This window comes from Ostrinia furnacalis, unplaced genomic scaffold, assembly GCF_004193835.3.
Source record: "Ostrinia furnacalis isolate ACB-3 unplaced genomic scaffold, ASM419383v2 OfSCF3101, whole genome shotgun sequence".
NCBI classification, from domain to species: domain Eukaryota; kingdom Metazoa; phylum Arthropoda; class Insecta; order Lepidoptera; family Crambidae; genus Ostrinia; species Ostrinia furnacalis.
This window is the reverse complement of record NW_021133340.1, coordinates 2,160-20,002: the sequence shown is the minus strand read 5'-3', so window position 1 is coordinate 20,002 and position 17,843 is coordinate 2,160. Positions and strand designations below refer to the sequence as shown.

At 35.6% G+C, this 17,843-nt stretch overlaps 2 protein-coding genes across 3 annotated transcripts; both read left to right on the top strand.

The window, feature by feature from the left end:
- Positions 1-389: 389 nt before the first annotated feature.
- LOC114357265 (uncharacterized) lies at positions 390-8,821 on the top strand. 2 transcript variants are annotated; one of them, XM_028310792.1, is made up of 7 exons: positions 390-618; positions 2,201-2,314; positions 5,091-5,203; positions 5,889-6,013; positions 6,154-6,246; positions 8,403-8,469; positions 8,679-8,821. In XM_028310792.1, the coding sequence occupies exons 1-7, from the start codon at positions 537-539 to the stop codon at positions 8,757-8,759; spliced, it is 675 nt and encodes a 224-aa protein (XP_028166593.1). In that variant the 5' UTR covers positions 390-536; the 3' UTR covers positions 8,760-8,821. The 2 variants fall into 2 exon arrangements, with proteins under 2 accessions (XP_028166593.1, XP_028166594.1); XM_028310793.1 differs by having other exon boundaries at positions 391-618; positions 5,091-5,193; positions 5,891-6,013.
- Positions 8,822-9,550: 729 nt separating this feature from the next.
- Positions 9,551-10,737, top strand: LOC114357261 (huntingtin-interacting protein K). Its single transcript, XM_028310784.1, has 3 exons — positions 9,551-9,885; positions 10,113-10,220; positions 10,556-10,737. Exons 1-3 carry the CDS (start codon positions 9,727-9,729, stop codon positions 10,649-10,651), a joined length of 363 nt encoding a protein of 120 aa, XP_028166585.1. The 5' UTR covers positions 9,551-9,726; the 3' UTR covers positions 10,652-10,737.
- The last annotated feature ends 7,106 nt before the right edge of the window (positions 10,738-17,843 follow it).

Here is a 17,843-nt window from a genome sequence, read left to right as displayed (position 1 = left end):
TTACGTTACTGCACTGTCTTAATAAATACCTATTTATAGTGCTGCGTTAACTGTGATACTATTTGCATTGTTTTAATTGCCAATATAAAACCAATTATTATTTAAATTTTTGTTCTTGTAACTATTTTTAGACAAAAGATACTTAGTCAAGTGGTCTAATGATAGCTAACTGAAGATAGCTAAGGCTGGGTTGCACCATCTTACTTTGACCGTAACTATAACGATAACCGCTGTATTTTGTATGGAGTTTGACAGATTTTTGACGTTTGTCAAAGTTAAAGTAAGATGGTGCAACCCAACCTAAGTGAAGTATATTATACAAAGCTTGAGTTATGACACTATGTTCTGACGTGAAGCGATAAGGCATATCACAGCTGATATCGCTGATAACGTATCACTATACATTATTTTCACTACTGCAAGCGCTACGCAGTCAAGCAATGTTAATAATTACAATTATGTAGCAAAAACATTGTTTGTTTAGTTCTAAAATGTTCATTAAATAGTGATGCTTGTGTCAAAAGATCTCAGAGAAAATGTGCCATTGGTTAATGTTGTTCAAGGTGTTATCAGTGTCGGTGCTAGTGTTAGCAGACGACGTCAGTGATGAGTCGGAAGGTGAATTCATTGATAAATTATTACATTACTTGAAGAAGATTTAAAAATATACTCAACTAGTTGGTTGATACTAAAATTAAGGAGAAAAAGTAAAATACAGTAGAATAACGTTTAAAACGTTAATAATTTTGGTAATGTACTCGACGTATCTACACTATTCGCGCGAATGTAAGCATTATTCTATTAAGTAAAAATTTTAAAATTATCTAAATTATTTAAATTATATAAATCTATTCTAAAAGTACCTTAATGGTACTTATTTTTTAATAATTTATAACAAATACACTGCAAAAACCTGCGCTACCTAATATTAAATATCTTTTCAAATATGGTTTCTAGAAAATATTTTAACATTATTTATCAAAGCGTTCTCTCTATGAATAATTAACAATGAAACTAGAACTAATTGCCTACCAGTTATAATAGAGCACGCTACGACTACAATGAATGTGCTACCGGAAAATGTGTAGTAGGTATAGGTAGGTACTTCAGTCATTTCAAAGAATGTCTGATTGATTATTTTCGTAGTGTTAAGAATTTATTCCTATTTAGGAAGTCTTTTGAATAAACCTTTAATTAAATATTTGATAGCAAAGTAAAATAAAGAGACCATTTTTGGCTTAATTTTTTTTGTTTAGTACTATAATCTCATGTTGATAGCCCAATAAATAAATATATACCTGAGGATACCAAGGGCAGTTAAATATCTGTTTGAGTCGACTTTTATCATATCTTATTTAGCTACCGTTTATGGCGTGGATTAGATATACCTAGCATTATTCATAACAAAGGCATTTAGTTATAATGACTGAAATCAGTATTTTACTGTGGCTTAACTTATATGGTATGATCGACGTTTCACTTAGTAGGTACTTATTAACATTTAAAGTAAGTATGAGTTATGAACTTGTTATCAAATGAGAATACCTTACCCTAATTACCTAGATAGTAGGAAACGAATTTTGTATCTACATACTTAGGTGCATTCAAATAATATTATAATAATTGTATGAATATACTTACCTATTAATTTATAAAAACATCTCAATCAAGTCGTATCATGAGGTCGAACGTTTTATACATAATTCAGACTCCGAACCCAAAGTCAACGGCTCTACATAAAAGTTCCTTGCTCTCTGTGGGAAGTGGGAAGTGGGAAGACATGGCGAAGCGAGTGGAATACGATGAACTTTAATTAGTTACTTGGTTTTTGGTAGATTTAGATAACTAAGAAAATAATGTGAAAATGCCTACAGAATCAAGTGTTCCTGTGAAGTTTCGAGATTGGGTTCAATTCTCAGATGAGTCACAAAGTGTAAAACCAAACGTAGGTAGATAAAATTTATTCCGATAATATCGATTCTATAAACCGTTTCGATTGTCCGGTAAATAATTATGATTCCGTAACTTTCCGTAAGTAAGTAAGTACTTCTCAGAGCACGTTAAGCCGTCGTCGATTCTACTTATTGAGCCATTAGGTTTATTAAGTCTAGCACTAAACCTTTTATAAATAGCACAGTTATAAATAGCGGGCAAAAGATAGAAGGTAACTTAGAGAAAAATGTGATTTCTTTGTTTTCAGAATCATGTGGTCCTAAATGTATAGGAATAGAGTACGAGTGCATTCACGGCGCTTGCTACTGTTCTGATGGATACTACCTCAATTACTTCCAAGGCGCGTGCGTCAGGTGTCCAGGTGAGAAGGTCAAAGTCAAAGTCAAAATTCCTTTATTTGCATGGACTAAAATAGTGATTGCAAACCGTCAATGGGAAGGGAAACGGGGACATCAATGCTGTAGATAGAATTGATTTAAAAAGGGACAATATTATTTGATCCTCTAAAAACTAATTGATCTTTTTTGTATGTGCACTTTTAAAAATAAATAATGTATTTTATTATATTTTATCTTTATATCTTTATATTAATTATTGGGTCTATATTAGTTGATCTACGGATAAATTATGAATGATCTTCATTTAAGGTAACATAATATTTATGTTTAACATACTCTTTTAATATTTGGTAAACAAAGATAATATTTGATCCTCTTTTTTAGTTATTGATCTTTAATTTTGTTAATTTGATGATTTTTATATCAAGTTTGCCTTTTAATATTGATCACCTAATAAATACATTTCGATCTATGTATACATAACTTAACTTTAAAATATATTTGATCTAACTAAAAATATTATTGGTTAATATTTTTAATTAAAAAATATCTTTTAATTTACGCGGTACTTTGTGGTTGAGTGACAATCGTCCGTCATTGGTTACTGAGTTGGCCAAGGGCTTAGCGGCCAATAATCAAGCAGAATGGTACATTGCCATGTTTGTTTAAATTACAAGCTTTGCATAGTTTGGGACTAGAGGTGCTATGTAAAATAATATCTTACTTCTGACATCCCTGAACCCGACATCATATTTTTTACCTCTTTGTATTTTTTTTCAAATCGCAAGGTTGATTTTCTCTTAGTATACCGATCTCGACCGTGATCAGTGACCATAAAGTCATCTGTCAACGGGTCGATTAGACACGATAAAAGCACTAAACGATATTTGTTTACTTTTAGTGCGACATCGGGTCGTAAGGACCTGACAAGTTTTTTTTCCAAATATTTACTGTGTTTGACGAAACAATTGCAAAACAATATTAATATTTCGTACTATTGAAAAGACCGAATATATCCATCCCGCACCAACGCATCCAGCACCTAAGGTCAATTCGACCCGATAACGCAGTGTGAACGTGTTAAGTAGGTATGCTTTTTTAATAAAAAATAAATCTTTGATTATCAAGTGCCTTAAATAGTTTCCATCCTTTGACTACAACTTAATAAAAATAAGTAGGTACCTACCATAACATAATTATTTTGAAGATTATTTGATATAGACAAAAAATAATTTATACAAATCGAATTATTTAAAAAAGTATCACAATATTGAATATTTGGTGCTCATTTCTTTAATTTTTAAGGACCAACAATTAACGATCAGATATAATTTTTACATCTCAAAATTTTTTTGCGTAGTTCAAAAGAGGTTAAAATATCGATCGATTTCATTTATTTTATGTCTCAAAGAAAGAGGATCAATCATTAAAATAGATGACCATTTAGATTTTTTATTTGCCGTTTTTGCTAATTTAAAAAGATCATTTAAATACATGCCATTTAAAAATAAGACGTCTTCTTATCATGGGCCCGATTTGACCAAATTTTTATCCGAGAATAACTCCTGGTATAACTGGCACATTGGCAGTTTCAGTATGGGAAATATGTCGAAACTGACGATTTATTCTGAGATTAATATTTACTCTTGTTTGGTCGAATCCACCTTTAGTAAATTAGTTAAATAGTGTATTTATTTACATTTAGTCAATTCAGTAAAGTTAAGGTTGTTACTACTTTCAGGTAGAACTTAATTTTCAGAATATAATAAGTTTCAACTTACACACAGATTTTCCTTGTTCCTGCATGTTTTCAATTTACATGAAACATTGAGGAAAATAGGTACAAAAGGTTATCAACGATCAATTCATCTTGAAGATGATAAGATGTCGCGACATCTTAACATGTCGCTGTAATCCATAAAATCTTACATATGCCTTCGAGATAATGTCAATGTTACGCACTAGTATTTTCGAAGAGTACCTATGTAAACATTATGAATGGGAGATAAGTTTACTTTGAAGTTAGGTATAGTTTAGTGGACATTAGAAGAAAGTTAAATGAAAATCTTTAGAAGTAAGGCTATGAAAGTGATTTCCTTATTGAAAACTGGCTTCCTCTAAAACGAAATATAATTAAAAACTAATTTATAAACCTAATCAAGGACCCGTATTCTGACAAAACGTTTAAAACTCTATTGAAACTCAAGGATAAATAGAATCTGGTCTAAACACTTATTGAAATTCAACCAATCACTGAATTCGATGTTATGCTAGAGTTTAATCGAGTTTTAAGTGCCGTCCTAGAATACAAAACCTTATTTAAACATTCAAAAGTTCATAACGTTAACGAAGCACTGGTCCGACAATAAACTAGTAGGCATAGTAGGTACCTACTTAATGGAGTTAGGTTCCTGCGGTGTTGGAATAGGAGGGAACCCTTGGCATCTGTGTAATAAAAGTGTTTTTTGAAATCCTACTTATAAAAATAAAATAAAAAATGAATTGTAAAGCTGTTCCGATATAAATATGTAGAGTACTGTACACACGGCCACACTGTTAACTATCCATTTCCGTTTTTGCTCTCGCTCTCATCAAATGGTGATTCTTTGCGATAGAACGAAACGACATGACATGCAATGGACAGTTAACACTGTTGCCGATGGTAAATGTCTGAAGCACATCTGAAAACTCACTAACATTGCACTTTACAAACTACACCCCCTCCCGCACCCCTCCACTACCGCATGAACCTACATAGTTATGTGCTACCATACCATGTATGCTATATTACCTTTACAGGAGAAGGTGAAAAATGTTTCGACAATTGTTGCTCGAAGACCTTGCAGTGCTGGCACGGGAAATGCCAGCCATGCTACGACTCTTCAGGGAAATGGACTTGTCGGTTAGTCATTTGTACATAGGTAGTTTTATTAACCCACCAAATCAATCTAATGTATCTGTAATTATTCTATTTTCTAATAAACTCTTATTATTACAGATAGGATTAATCCCTGTCTACACGCTACATTTAACTAAATAAATTCAAGTATGGATCTGTCATTGTCCTTTAAGTATTCGTAAGCTCTGAGATGAAAACTTTTAATTCCAAGTTCTTCCAGCTTAGACAGAAAACGTTTCAGATCTTATTGAAACGAAAAATCTATTTACGTTATTTGAAATGTTACAGTAAATTTTTAATTTTCCATTAATCTGTTTTTACTGAATAACGCATTATTTTACTTTAATTAAAGGTCTTTGATCACAAAGAATAATAAATAAATAAATAAATATCCTTGGACAGTTTACACTGCGCTTCTAGTCCCAAACTAAATAAAGCGTGTACTATGGGTACTAGACAACGGATATAAACATACTTAAATACTTTTTTTTGGTAAATACATACTTATTAAACATAGAAAACACCCAGTCCAATACAAACAAATATGTTCATGCACACAAATATTTGTACTGTGCGGGAATCGAAACCGCGACCTCCGGAATAAGCAGTCCGTTTCGAACCACTACACCAAACGGCCGACGAAGAATAATACGAGTACAACTATTAATCGAGTTATTATTTGAATTTCAATTATTTTCAGGGATCCAGTGGATCAAATTCTTTTAGTGTCTACGTCCCAGGTGGTGATGGGCACGGCGCTCATACTTGGGATAGTTGCAACGCTTGTGTTATTATTTAAATTATGCGCAACGACGAATTTAAGGTAAATTAATAATGCTTTTTACACAGGCATCTCCACATTAAATTACGTTTATTTTATCAATATTAATTTGGGATTACTTAACTGGTAAGAACAAAATAAATTAGTTTTACTTAGTTCATTACAAAACCTCTTTTTTACAGGCCTTTGGGCAGCGGATCTCATTTTGATGGGCGATTATCAATAGGAAGTCTGCAAATGTACATAGAAGAGAGGCTTCGAGATGCACCACCGAGGTAAATTTTATTAGTGGATTTTAATTAGTAATTAATTCATCTTCCAACAGTTGTGGGTCCAATGTTCGATTCCTGATTTGTTCAATTTAGATAAGGATACAACCGTATCTGAAAGTTGTATGTACACGTATCTACCTCTATTACAGGGATTCCCAATTTTTTTTTGCCAAGGAACCCTAATTGATTATACTTTTACTAGCGGAACCCCCGTACTACTCCGCCCGCACGCCCTGCCCCTCCCGTGTGCGTAAATAAGTCGGTGCGCGCGAACAACGTCGGTCACGAAACGTGGGATAATATTTTTTACGGAACCCTTGCGGCCTTTCCACGGAACCCCAGGGTTCCACGGACCACCTATCGGGAACCGCTGCTCTATTACACGTGCATATAAGGCTCTTCATACGGAACTAACGCCAGTTTGTGAATACAAACATTACTATGAGGTCTCACAGTGCACGTGGACGCACAAGGTGACACACGGACCATTCACAGAGGTCTATTTAACGCTGTGGGTTCTATTTGCTGCTTCACTTAAGCAAGAATCGTTTGTGAATACGGGCGTCAGCATCAAACCGCTATTATGGAAATCATTGTGGGAGGTCTAAGTGGACGTCCTGTGGCTGAAATGATGATGATGATTCGGAACTAAGTAATCCTTTTTTAGAAGAACCACTGGCAAAGGTTAGACTTAGTAGATACTATTTCTAAAACAGATTACATCCTTGCTTCGTATAAGTAGTACCTAACCGCCTAAGGTAAGTGCCCCCTACTTCGGTATATTAAGGCTCTTACGACTTTAACAATTTATTTAAAAATAACCAATGATGATATCAGTATGTAAGCTTTTGTATGCTAAAGTTTGGTCTTTTGACAGTAACTTAATACATAAATTATAGTTATATTGTTTAAACTTTTTTTAATATTAATTGTTCTGCGGACCTCTTGTTTGGATCCTGTTTCGTGATAAAATTTTGCTCTGTTTCTAAGTTCGTGAACTCATGTCCCCTATTTCGGGATAAAGTTTTACGCATCGAGTTAGGATATTTTAATAATGATTAAGGGTTTAATAAATTTAAAAACGATAGTATAAATTTAGAATAAAATAATTCTGTGAAATTGACGATATTACTTACCTGAAATATTCATGAGAAATAATGTGTCTGTCTAGCTAGGTAGGTACGTACCTTCGTATAAAGTTTTGATTTATTATTCTAACAATATGTGAAAATATTTATATAACCATCAGAAATGTAGGGGGGCCTTACTATAAGCTTAAGAAGTTGGAGCGCTAACCTTACGGTGAGAGCAACATTTTCACGCCGCACGGCTGTTTTTGGCTCTCTGAGAGTTTGAAGCTTCGTATTGCTCTCATTTTTGGCGCCACAATGTTGGTACTTGGTTTTTTAGATGGCTTAAATAATAGAGTTTTTGTAGTAATAAAGAATTTTTATAAATAATATTCCATTTGCTTATTATTTGAGCTAGAAAAGAAACTTACGAACTTACGTACTATCACGAACTAGTAGCCGTTTACCTTACTATGGTATTCACATGCCCATCCTATTTAATTACAGTAGGTACTAAGTATAATAGTTTCCCTGATAAGAGCTACCTGGCCATCCTATCTCTATGTCAGCCTAGACGAAGTGTCCCCTTGAGACTACGCAGGGTCTGTATTTGCTCGCACGGCGATCCATAGACAAATATCATACCGGCTCAGGGAGCCACTTCTCAGAGATAATTCATCTTGTCTCTAAGTACCTACCTACCTACATTAGATACAATACAAACAATAAGCAATTCTAGTTAAATTGTATCTTAGTAGGTAGCGAACACCGAGATCATAGTAACTAGATTTATTCTGATTTATCTAAATAATGTAGACTGTAGGATAATACTCTACATACAGGGATGAGGGTAAATAGGTACATACCTAATGTTATCACCTTCCTTTTACTTAATGTGCAATATTTCTTATGAATGATAAACATAAATGTCTTCTTTCCTTGTCTGAAAATGCAAGTAAGTTTTTTAGCATCTAGTAAACCATTCTGACTAGTACAAAAGTTGAAATCTCATTTGTTGAATATTGTGTCATCTAGGAAAGTTTGATGTTTGTTTCAAATCTGATGATATCAAAAATATGTATATTACAGATATTCCAGAACAGCACCCGCCGGGACGGTATCGCAGAATGCGATGGCCTTCCACAATGAATGTTTTGTAAGTTATTATATCGTCGACAGCATTAACTTTTAACTAATTGATATAAGGTAGAGTTTAGTACCAATATCTTTACCCTATCTAGGTACTTTAGAAAATCAACTAAGTTGTGAAAACATACCTACATAAATCATTTATTATGGTTTTCATTTATTTTCTCACTTCTATACATCCATTTTGATAATGCTTCATTTCATTTTAACTTCCAGGTACACGACAGCAGTATACCACCGCCTCCATATTCAGAAATCAAGCACGAAACCAATCAAAACGCTACTGTGCATATTTAAAGAAATAATTAAGTTTGTAATGTAATAGAAATAATGTTGATTAAATCTGTGATCATAAGTTAGTATTTGTTTTAAAAATAAACAGGGTTGGAGCAATTATATTGATCTCACAGTGTTATTGTGAATGTTTTTAAGAAAATTTAATTTTATTAGGTAAGTAAGTATGTAAGTAGCGACGTGTAAGCTCAGTATAAGTTTATTGAAGCGTAAAAATGTAGCGCGTGTGTATGCTTGTAATTTTTTTAATGCCAAACCTGAGTGCCAAACCTAGGGCACCTATTCCAAAGTTAGGACTCTTTAAAAAGTAAGTTATCATCAGGCTTTTATCTACATAGCTCAGAGCATGGTGCTCTAAAAATTAACTATGTAACATAAATTCACATTTTCTGGGTTCGATTCCCAGGTGGAGTCGCAAATAGTGGAGTGTTTTTTTACTGCTCAAATCAAATCAATCAAAGTTTATCCAGTATAAAATGATGAAAAAATATAGTATTGTAGTATCTAACAAAAATCTCAAACCGGCTGAACCATGGAGGTACTTGCCTGAACGTTTCCGTTTTGCTCTGCGCTGCTCGGGAAGCTCCTTTGGAAACTCCCACCAAACAAAGCTTCCCATTTTCGAACCGTGTAGGTAGCGCCATCTAACGATAATGACGTAATTTATTTTTATAACGTTATACAATAGGGGTGGGCATAGACTAAAACAACGATTAGATAGAGCATCGACCACAGAGCGTACCACAGACAACGACTTTGACAACTTTGACAAGTGGTGAACCAATTGTCAACTTTCTTGGTTTACTTTTCTCTATGTTCTTGGTTTTCTTTTTGTGTGCGAAGTGTGCGAGTTGTTTTACTAAAAATGAAATTATGAGAATTGCACGAGTTTAAATTAAAATATCTTGGTTTACAATTTCAGGCATTTGCTTAGTTAGCTTAGAATTTATAAAACACTATAATTTACAAAATGGCAGATGAAGAAATCAATGGTGATACAGACGATATTCAGCACGACAAGGATAAAACTCAAAAGAAGACTGCTAAGCACGATAGTGGAGTAGCAGATTTGGAGAAAGTAACCGATTATGCTGAGGAGAAAGAAATATCCTCTCAAGATATATCAGGAGTAAGTATTAAATTCTTTGAGATGAACACTGCAAGCCTAATAGGTTATGTACAGCGATAGCATATCGGACTATACATGTTTGTTCGAAAATAGCCTGTATTGCAACGAGATAAAACACTACTGTGCTGTCGTCCGTACCAGCTATAAGGTTTTGTTGCTAATTATGCGATGAATAAAATACACTGTGATTTAGCAGAAAAACTAACAAGAAATTTTATAATTTCCAGGCACTTTCACTGATAGGCGATAGAAGAAACAAAGAAGCCGCTGAACGACTCGAAAAAGAAAAGGAACTTCAAAAAGTATCAGTAAAGAAAGATGATATAGAATTAATTGTAAGTAACAATATAATTTATGAAAATCTATAGTTTAAATTGTCTTTAAAACATGCACAACAATACTCTGAGAGTTATAGTTGCTCCAACCCTGTTGTCTATATTCTGCAAAACTGGCCAGTTAGAAGTGACTGAACTAAAAAATTAAAAGCAAAAGATCTATTTAGGATTTATAAATAATTATAAGCTATAGAATAGATAGGAATAATGAAAATCCTATGTAATCCTTTTTTCGTACTAATAGCAAGAAACAATTTATTATTATGTAGGTACCTCAATTAGAATAATTTATGCTCATGAGATGTTGAAAACTAAATGTAACTTCTCTATTTCAGGTAAAAGAATTGGAAATATCCAGAACACTAGCAGAAAGAACTTTACGAGAACATCGAGGGGATTTGGTAGCGGCCCTAACAACTCTCACAAATTAATGCTTGGATTTTGTTGTACATACATCATCCAGCATTTTTTTGCAACTATGTAATAATGTTTTAAAATAGATTTTCTATACTTCAAATATCGTTTTTTTTTTTACTGTAACTAAAGCTATGTATAGATAATTATGTCTTTGGAGTTTTGAAAAGAAGTTTTGTAACAGAATTTAATAGTCTGATTTGCAGTCGGTTGGCAGTGAAACCAGTTACTGTAGGTTACTGTTCTATTACAAGTACTGCAAGTAGGTAGGTAGTAGTAGTAGGAAACTGGAATAAGGTATTTTTTAGGAAAATAATTTTAAAGATTCTGCATTATAATTGAAATTGTGTGGGAGCCATGATTTGTGCAGGATCTACATGATGGGGCATCATACCGCAAACATTTTACATACATAAATAAATAACAAACAATGCTTGCAATTAGAGGTGGGCGCCGATATAAAATTGGCCGGCGGCGGCGCGCCGACTTTTTGACCTCGGCGGCGGCGGCGTCGGCGGCGTGACCTTGTTTGACCTTTGTTTATTAGGTTTTTTTTTAAATCTGCTTTTTTAGTATCTGTCGTCAATACTAATCAGGTGATTTGCAGTTGGTTGGGGTTTGGGCCACTAGAGTGGTTTACCCTAGTAAATTAGCTCTCTTGATCATAGATACTTTGATATTTGGATAGCGGGTTTGGCTGAGATCAGGTTCTCATGTATTTCCCAAAGGCGAGCGTGCCAATGTGCCGATAAAAGTATCCTTAATATGTATTTTTGAGCTCTTTGGAGGCACATAGTTAATGTTGGATTAGCTGACTGTCGGTGAAATATTATATTCAGTTCTGTTTTATTTATATTTATGGTCTTTCCATGTCATCCTACGGTCCAGGATTTTAATGCAGGTTGATTGCAGCAATTTGTCGAGGTCTAGATTGGCCGGAGGATACATTTCACGTCTTAAATGATAATATGGTGAGACTTCGGGGCTTAATTACATGCGCCACTTGGTCAGCCAAGCAGCTGACTTTGCAGTCTAGTCACTTTAAGATTACAGTTTGAGTACATTTGAGGAATGCCGCAGCTTTCTGGTGTCTGGGCTACTTTGCTAGTAGATGTTATAGAGTATCGGACCAAATACAGAGTCCTGGGGTACTCCAGCTCTGCAGCTAAAAATAGAAGATTTTGTCACCGAGTTTGATTTAAAACTGTCTGTCACTGAGATAAGAATCCATCAGCAGGTAGTAGAAGCGTGTTAGAAGGTACTTTTTAATTTCATAGAGTAGTCCTTTATAATAAACCCAGCTGAAGCCGTAGCGAAAGCAGACGTACAAGATTCTTTCTTTTCCAAACATTGTACTGATTATGGTTGGTATGGTTTTTGCCAAAATTTATGGTCGGGTATACTATATTACATGGGTCATACTTAGGCAAGGGAATAAACGAGCAAGAATGATCCTTTTCCATAATTTTAACAATAAAAATGTCAGATTAATTCAGCGATAAGAGAATTCGTTAGGCGACTTGCCAGCCTTATGGATCATTTCCAAAGTTAAGAGGCGAGGCGACTTGCGAGGTTCTTCTCACTCAGAGTGGTCATTGTCAAGACCATGGACTTAATGGTGATCAGATCAAATGCAAGTGCTTTAAGAGGGTCCATTTTGGCTATTTCTTTAGCTTAGCCATCTCTCTTAGCGTTAGTTCTTTCGTTTCAGCCGAAAGACGTCCTGCGCCGCTCGCATCCAGGCACTTCCTACGACCTTCCCCAAATCGTCGGTCCACCTAGTGGGAAGCCTGCCCACGCTACGTCTTCCGGCTCGTGGTTGCCACTCAAAAAATTTACTGCCCCAGCGGCCATCAGCTCTACGAGATATGGGCCCCACCGACTGCCACTTGATTTAAGCGATTCTGTGGACTATGTCAGTCACTTTGTCCTCCTGCGTCTTTCGTCCGCAATTATTAGCGTAGTAGGAATCAATCTTCTACTTTGAACTTGAGGAGGGTAAGCGGAAATATGGCGGTCAACTCCTCAGATAGTCAAGCACAAAGATGTCCAGAAGCAGCATACGAAAAGATGCAAAATGAGCCCTCTCAAATCACAATGGGAAGGTTTGGCAGCACAGCACCTAGAATGGCGGGAGATTATGTTGTGTAGAGGTGAGTCCGCGAATTCAACGAGCAGCGCACAACTGAACTCAACGCAAAACGCGATGATGTAATATTAAATGCCGTCCATCTGCCGCCATTCTCTATAATTATGTTGGTACTCTCAATATGCGAGGAGTTTAGGTACCGCGAAGATCGGCTATGTAAGCCATCTTCGGGCGCACCAGCGCCGCATAAAACAGCTAAGTCGAAGTGATCCCCAATAGTCACCATGACCGAAATCGGTCGGATGAATCATCATCATCAGTAGGAATCAAAGGCAGGCATAGCTGCAAGTCTCGGATCAAGTCCAATGCTTGATCTTATTATTTTGATTGAATTGTAGATTTTTTGGATTATCCGTGTTAATGGGTTTAAATAAACCGGCTTGTCATGTAGCAAAGGTCTGTGATTTTTCTTGTCAGTTCGCACTCATGTAGTCCGGTAACCGGACCTAATAAGCGGAGAACACTTTGAGGGAGGCATTTTGTTGCCTTCCAGAGGTTGTGGTTCCCATTTGCATTCCGAGACATATTTGCCAATTTCTGTGTGAGTGATTCACTTAAAGAATAGTCCAATAGTGTGGGTTATCTGTCAGACGAAGGCAGGGATTTTTTTCTTGACAGCAAGAGGGACCGGCGCCTTTCGCGATCAATTATTTAGGTACTAGACCAAGCAGTAACTTGAATAATGTACTTGATTAACTGTTAATATAGTTAGTATAGGGCCCTAACGTAGGCTTTGGCGTGTATGGAGAGCAGCCGAAGCTTAGGCTATCTCAAATCCTGGATAAAGAAGAACGGTCACGCCACATACAAAAAAAACCCAGACCCGACAGAAAGGAGACATACCTCAGTTTTTTTGTCATGTCTTAATTAGTTAAATTATATATTTTTTATATTCGAAATCTATGTATAACACCAAAATATTACCCTTTGTTTTTGTTCAGGCGTTATACAAAAACTAATACAAATTGCCTATTTATCACCAAAATTGGTAAATGTATGTACCTAAATGTCTATTACAGCTGCTATGGAATGTATCTACGTGACCTGGAGATACAGCCGGATTATACAGGGTGGTTATACATATGGAACGATAAGTGATCTCACTCGGTTATTTCTAAACTATACAAGATATCGAAAAACTAGTTACTGATTCTGAAAGTGCTTCACGAGCTCTTTCAAATGGTACCAATAATAGGTTACAGATTATGGAAGCTGGTAACATTGATTTTTTGTATTTTGTAACTTCTCGTTTCCACCCTGTATAATCCCGCTGTATCTCCAGGTCACCTAGATACATTCCATAGCAGCTGTAATAGACATTAAGGTACATACATTTACCAATTTTGGTGACAAATAGGCAATTTGTATTAGTTTTTGTATAACGCCTGAACAAAAACAAAGGGTAATATTTTGGTGTTATACATAGATTTCGAATATAAAAAATATATAATTTAACTAATTAAGACATGACAAAAAAACTGAGGTATGTCTCGTTTCTGTCGGGCCTGGGTCACAGATGACCGTTCTTCTTTGCCTCTATCTTTTAGGCAGAAGTCTACGCCATTATTGAATGTGCGGAAGCTAACCTGCGAAAAAATTATGCCATCCACATAATTTACATTAACTCAGACAGTCAGGCCGCGCTGATGGCCTTAAACTTCAAATTAATCACCTCAAAGTTGGTAGAAAACTGCATGAGTCGACTGAATACCCTAGGAAAACGTAACAGAGTAACGCTGAGATGGGTTCCAGGTCACGCGGGAATCGTGGACAGTGAAAATGCCAACGAACTGGCCAGAGCGGGAGCGGAGGAAACACAATATGGTCCAGAACCCTTTTGTGTCATTCCCAAAAGTCTCGCTCGAATGACCCTGGAGAACATCTATTTAAACAAATCCTTTAAGACATGGTCAGACACGCCAGGATTCACTCATTCTAAAGCTCTTATAAAAGCATATGACCGAAAATGCTCTAAGCAGATCATAGGACTGAGTAGGATCAAAATGCGCATCTTAGTTCGAGCCTTCACTGGACACTGCAGCTTAAACAAGCACTTGTCCACTATGGGACTGTCCGAATCAAGAACGTGCAGGATGTGCCAAGAGGCAGATGAAACGCCACTATACATTCTCAAGGACTGCGGACCTTTGATGCGCAAGCGGAGCTTACACCTGGGCAAACACATCCTAAGCCCACATGATGTAAAAAATATCGCCCCCCAAAAGATACTGCAATTCCTAATGGATGCAGGACTACAGGCAAACTGTAAGGAAAATAGCGGCGATCACAATAGATCGGTACCGGTCGCAGTGATACTATGACTTTATTGCCGCTCATTTAATAGCCGCTCAACTCAATAAAAAATAGTTTTTCTGCGTTTGGAACACAAATTAATACAGTATTGGAGAGGAGTCAATTGCAAATAGTTTGTACAGTATCAGTATCGGCGCGCCGACAGCTGGTCGTCGGCGGCGGCGGCGTGAAAAAATTCGCGGCGGCGGCGGCGCGCCGGCGTGGCGCCCACCTCTACTTGCAATGCAAGATTTTTTGAACTTCCATTTTTCTAAGCGGTTTTTATTTCATGCTAAGTTTCGTCGTGGTTTCGTGCTTAGGATTCCATGCCATCATATAGATGACCCACGCTGAACTGTCCCGCCAAACTCAATGACAGGGGGGCGCTACCATCGTTCAACTTTATGGTTTCCAACATGGCAAAAATCGGAACCAGCGATTCGGTATTGACGGTGGCGCCCCGCTGTCAATGTCATCGATAGGACAGTTCAGTATTTTGGAACTATATTCCTCAATACAATCAACCCGTACCCTACCTACAATCAACCTTTTTAAAAGAATTATTAATTAGTGCGTATCAGTAATTTTAATGAACAACTATTACTTTAAAAGATAGCCAATAGATCTATGTAGTCACCATCAATATTGAGTGACCATGACCATGAAAGATTAAATTTTATAGCCTGACCAGGAACATAAAAACCCTCGCCATGTTGCGGAAAACTAATGGTACTAATTTCTTTTAATGGCAACAGTAACTGAAAACTTCATTGACATGTCACCTTGCATGTCAGTCTATTGCTGTCAAAGTGTAAACAAACTTTATTTTAAATGTGCGCAATTGATTTTGTGAATTAAATTGCTAAAATCTTTTTATAGTCGTGAAAGAAAAGTGGTTCACAATGTGTTATCGAGCTAGTAGGATTTATTTTATTATTCATCAATAATCAAATTCAGAACTTGAATATTCAACTGCAATGTCTGCTCATGAACGCTTCAAACTCGGTACTTCTTTCCCAATTCCATAAAATTCAACACTTAGAAAGTGACAAAAACTTTAAAATAGGTAGTTGAAACAAACCACAGCTAATTTTCATAGTGGACTGTACTATACGATAAACATGTCAGTCAATTTGACAACCTTTGTTGAAAACATTATTCAATGAAAATATTGTCCGAGCCCTTGGTATTTCTCTTCGACAAATACTTTAACACATTGTGAACCACTTTTCTTTCACGACTATAAAAAGATTTTAGCAATTTCATTCACAAAATCAATTGCGCACATTTAAAATAAAGTTTGTTTACACTTTGACAGCAATAGACTGACATGCAAGGTGACATGACAATGAAGTTTTCAGTTACTGTTGCCATTAAAAGAAATTAGTACCATTAGTTTTCCGCAACATGGCGAGGGTTTTTATGTTCCTGGTCAGGCTATACCTACTGATGATTAGTATTGATTTGCAACTGAAGCGAAATGCTATGATTAAACAATGAGAATATTGTTATTGCATAAATATACAACGCCAATGATTTACATCATACTATTAGTATGCTCTATAACCTCTCCATTGGTACGCTCGGTGTCTGCCTGTCACTGACTGAAGAAAAATCATAAAAACACTATGAAACATCTATTTTGTCTATGGTCTATGAAGTGTGCTTGTGCTGCTGTCGCTCCTTTTGTTTTTATTTCCATCTTTTACAAAAATCTTTCGTGTTAATTTATATTTTGTGAGTAGAAAAGATTATTTCCGCGCGTGCAAGCCAGCTGAAATAAAGGAACTCCAGAATTCAGTAAGTAAATGAGCACTAGACCTCACACACTGACGTTCATTTTAACAGATTTCGCCCTTGACGTTTGATTTTACAAAAATATTTTTACTCGTTCTCAAGTTTTAAAATTACCTTACAAGGCACTATCAACTTGTTATGTAAATTAGAATAATGTCTTCCTGTATTCTAGCCTATGTATCCAATTGTAATCCAACATGAAATTAAAAACTGCCTGTCCTAGAACCATAAGGCTATCCTTTTACCTTCTATTACCTTCTTAGCAATATTTACAGCCTTGCTCGTATTATATTACTGATGTGTCCTATTCAGCATACTCTCTAAATTAACATATGCTGTAATCCTCAGAATCAAGTGACATAAGCTTACAGCTGTAACAGTATCCTTACACTACATTTAATTAGAATAAAACTAAAAATGTAGATAATGGGGTAAAGCAATTACCTAATGTGTCTCTCCTTATTACTAGAAAACTTGGTAAGAATTAGTTGTCACTGAATTTTTCAAGAAATATATTGTCGAGACCATGAAAGAAAGCTGAATATAAATTCTTTACCTATCAATAAAATTATTTAAGTTTTAGAGATTTTCAAACTGATTGAATAATAACACTACAGGACAGAAGTCACCTTTTTTTTGAAAATGGGGTACTTATAAAAATGTTTAAAAATTATACTCAATACTGCACAGATGTGCAACATTGCTTGTATATTTAGGTAGGTGTTTTGCATTAAAATTTAAAACCAAATGTGCCTACAAAATTACGAGAATAATATTTTCGTGTTGAATATTTTGTTTCTTCTATTTTAGTTGAACTTTGATTGCATGCAATTTGTTTTTTTTTTTCAAAACTTATAATCGGTCTAACCACTTTTGACTGCAAAAATCAGTCGAATGGTTTTGACTGATGCCCTTGGTCAATATCACTTTTGACTGATTTTTCCAGTCAAAAGTGGTTTTGACCAGGCGCG

Coding starts and splice junctions, on each gene's coding strand:
- LOC114357265 (XM_028310792.1), top strand. CDS start 537: ATGTGCCATTGGTTAATGTTGTTCAAGGTGTTATCAGTGTCGGTGCTA. Junction 619..2,200: donor CGTCAGTGATGAGTCGGAAG/GTGAATTCATTG, acceptor CTTTGTTTTCAG/AATCATGTGGTCCTAAATGT. Junction 6,247..8,402: donor CTTCGAGATGCACCACCGAG/GTAAATTTTATT, acceptor TGTATATTACAG/ATATTCCAGAACAGCACCCG.
- LOC114357261 (XM_028310784.1), top strand. CDS start 9,727: ATGGCAGATGAAGAAATCAATGGTGATACAGACGATATTCAGCACGAC. Junction 9,886..10,112: donor CCTCTCAAGATATATCAGGA/GTAAGTATTAAA, acceptor TATAATTTCCAG/GCACTTTCACTGATAGGCGA. Junction 10,221..10,555: donor AAGATGATATAGAATTAATT/GTAAGTAACAAT, acceptor TCTCTATTTCAG/GTAAAAGAATTGGAAATATC.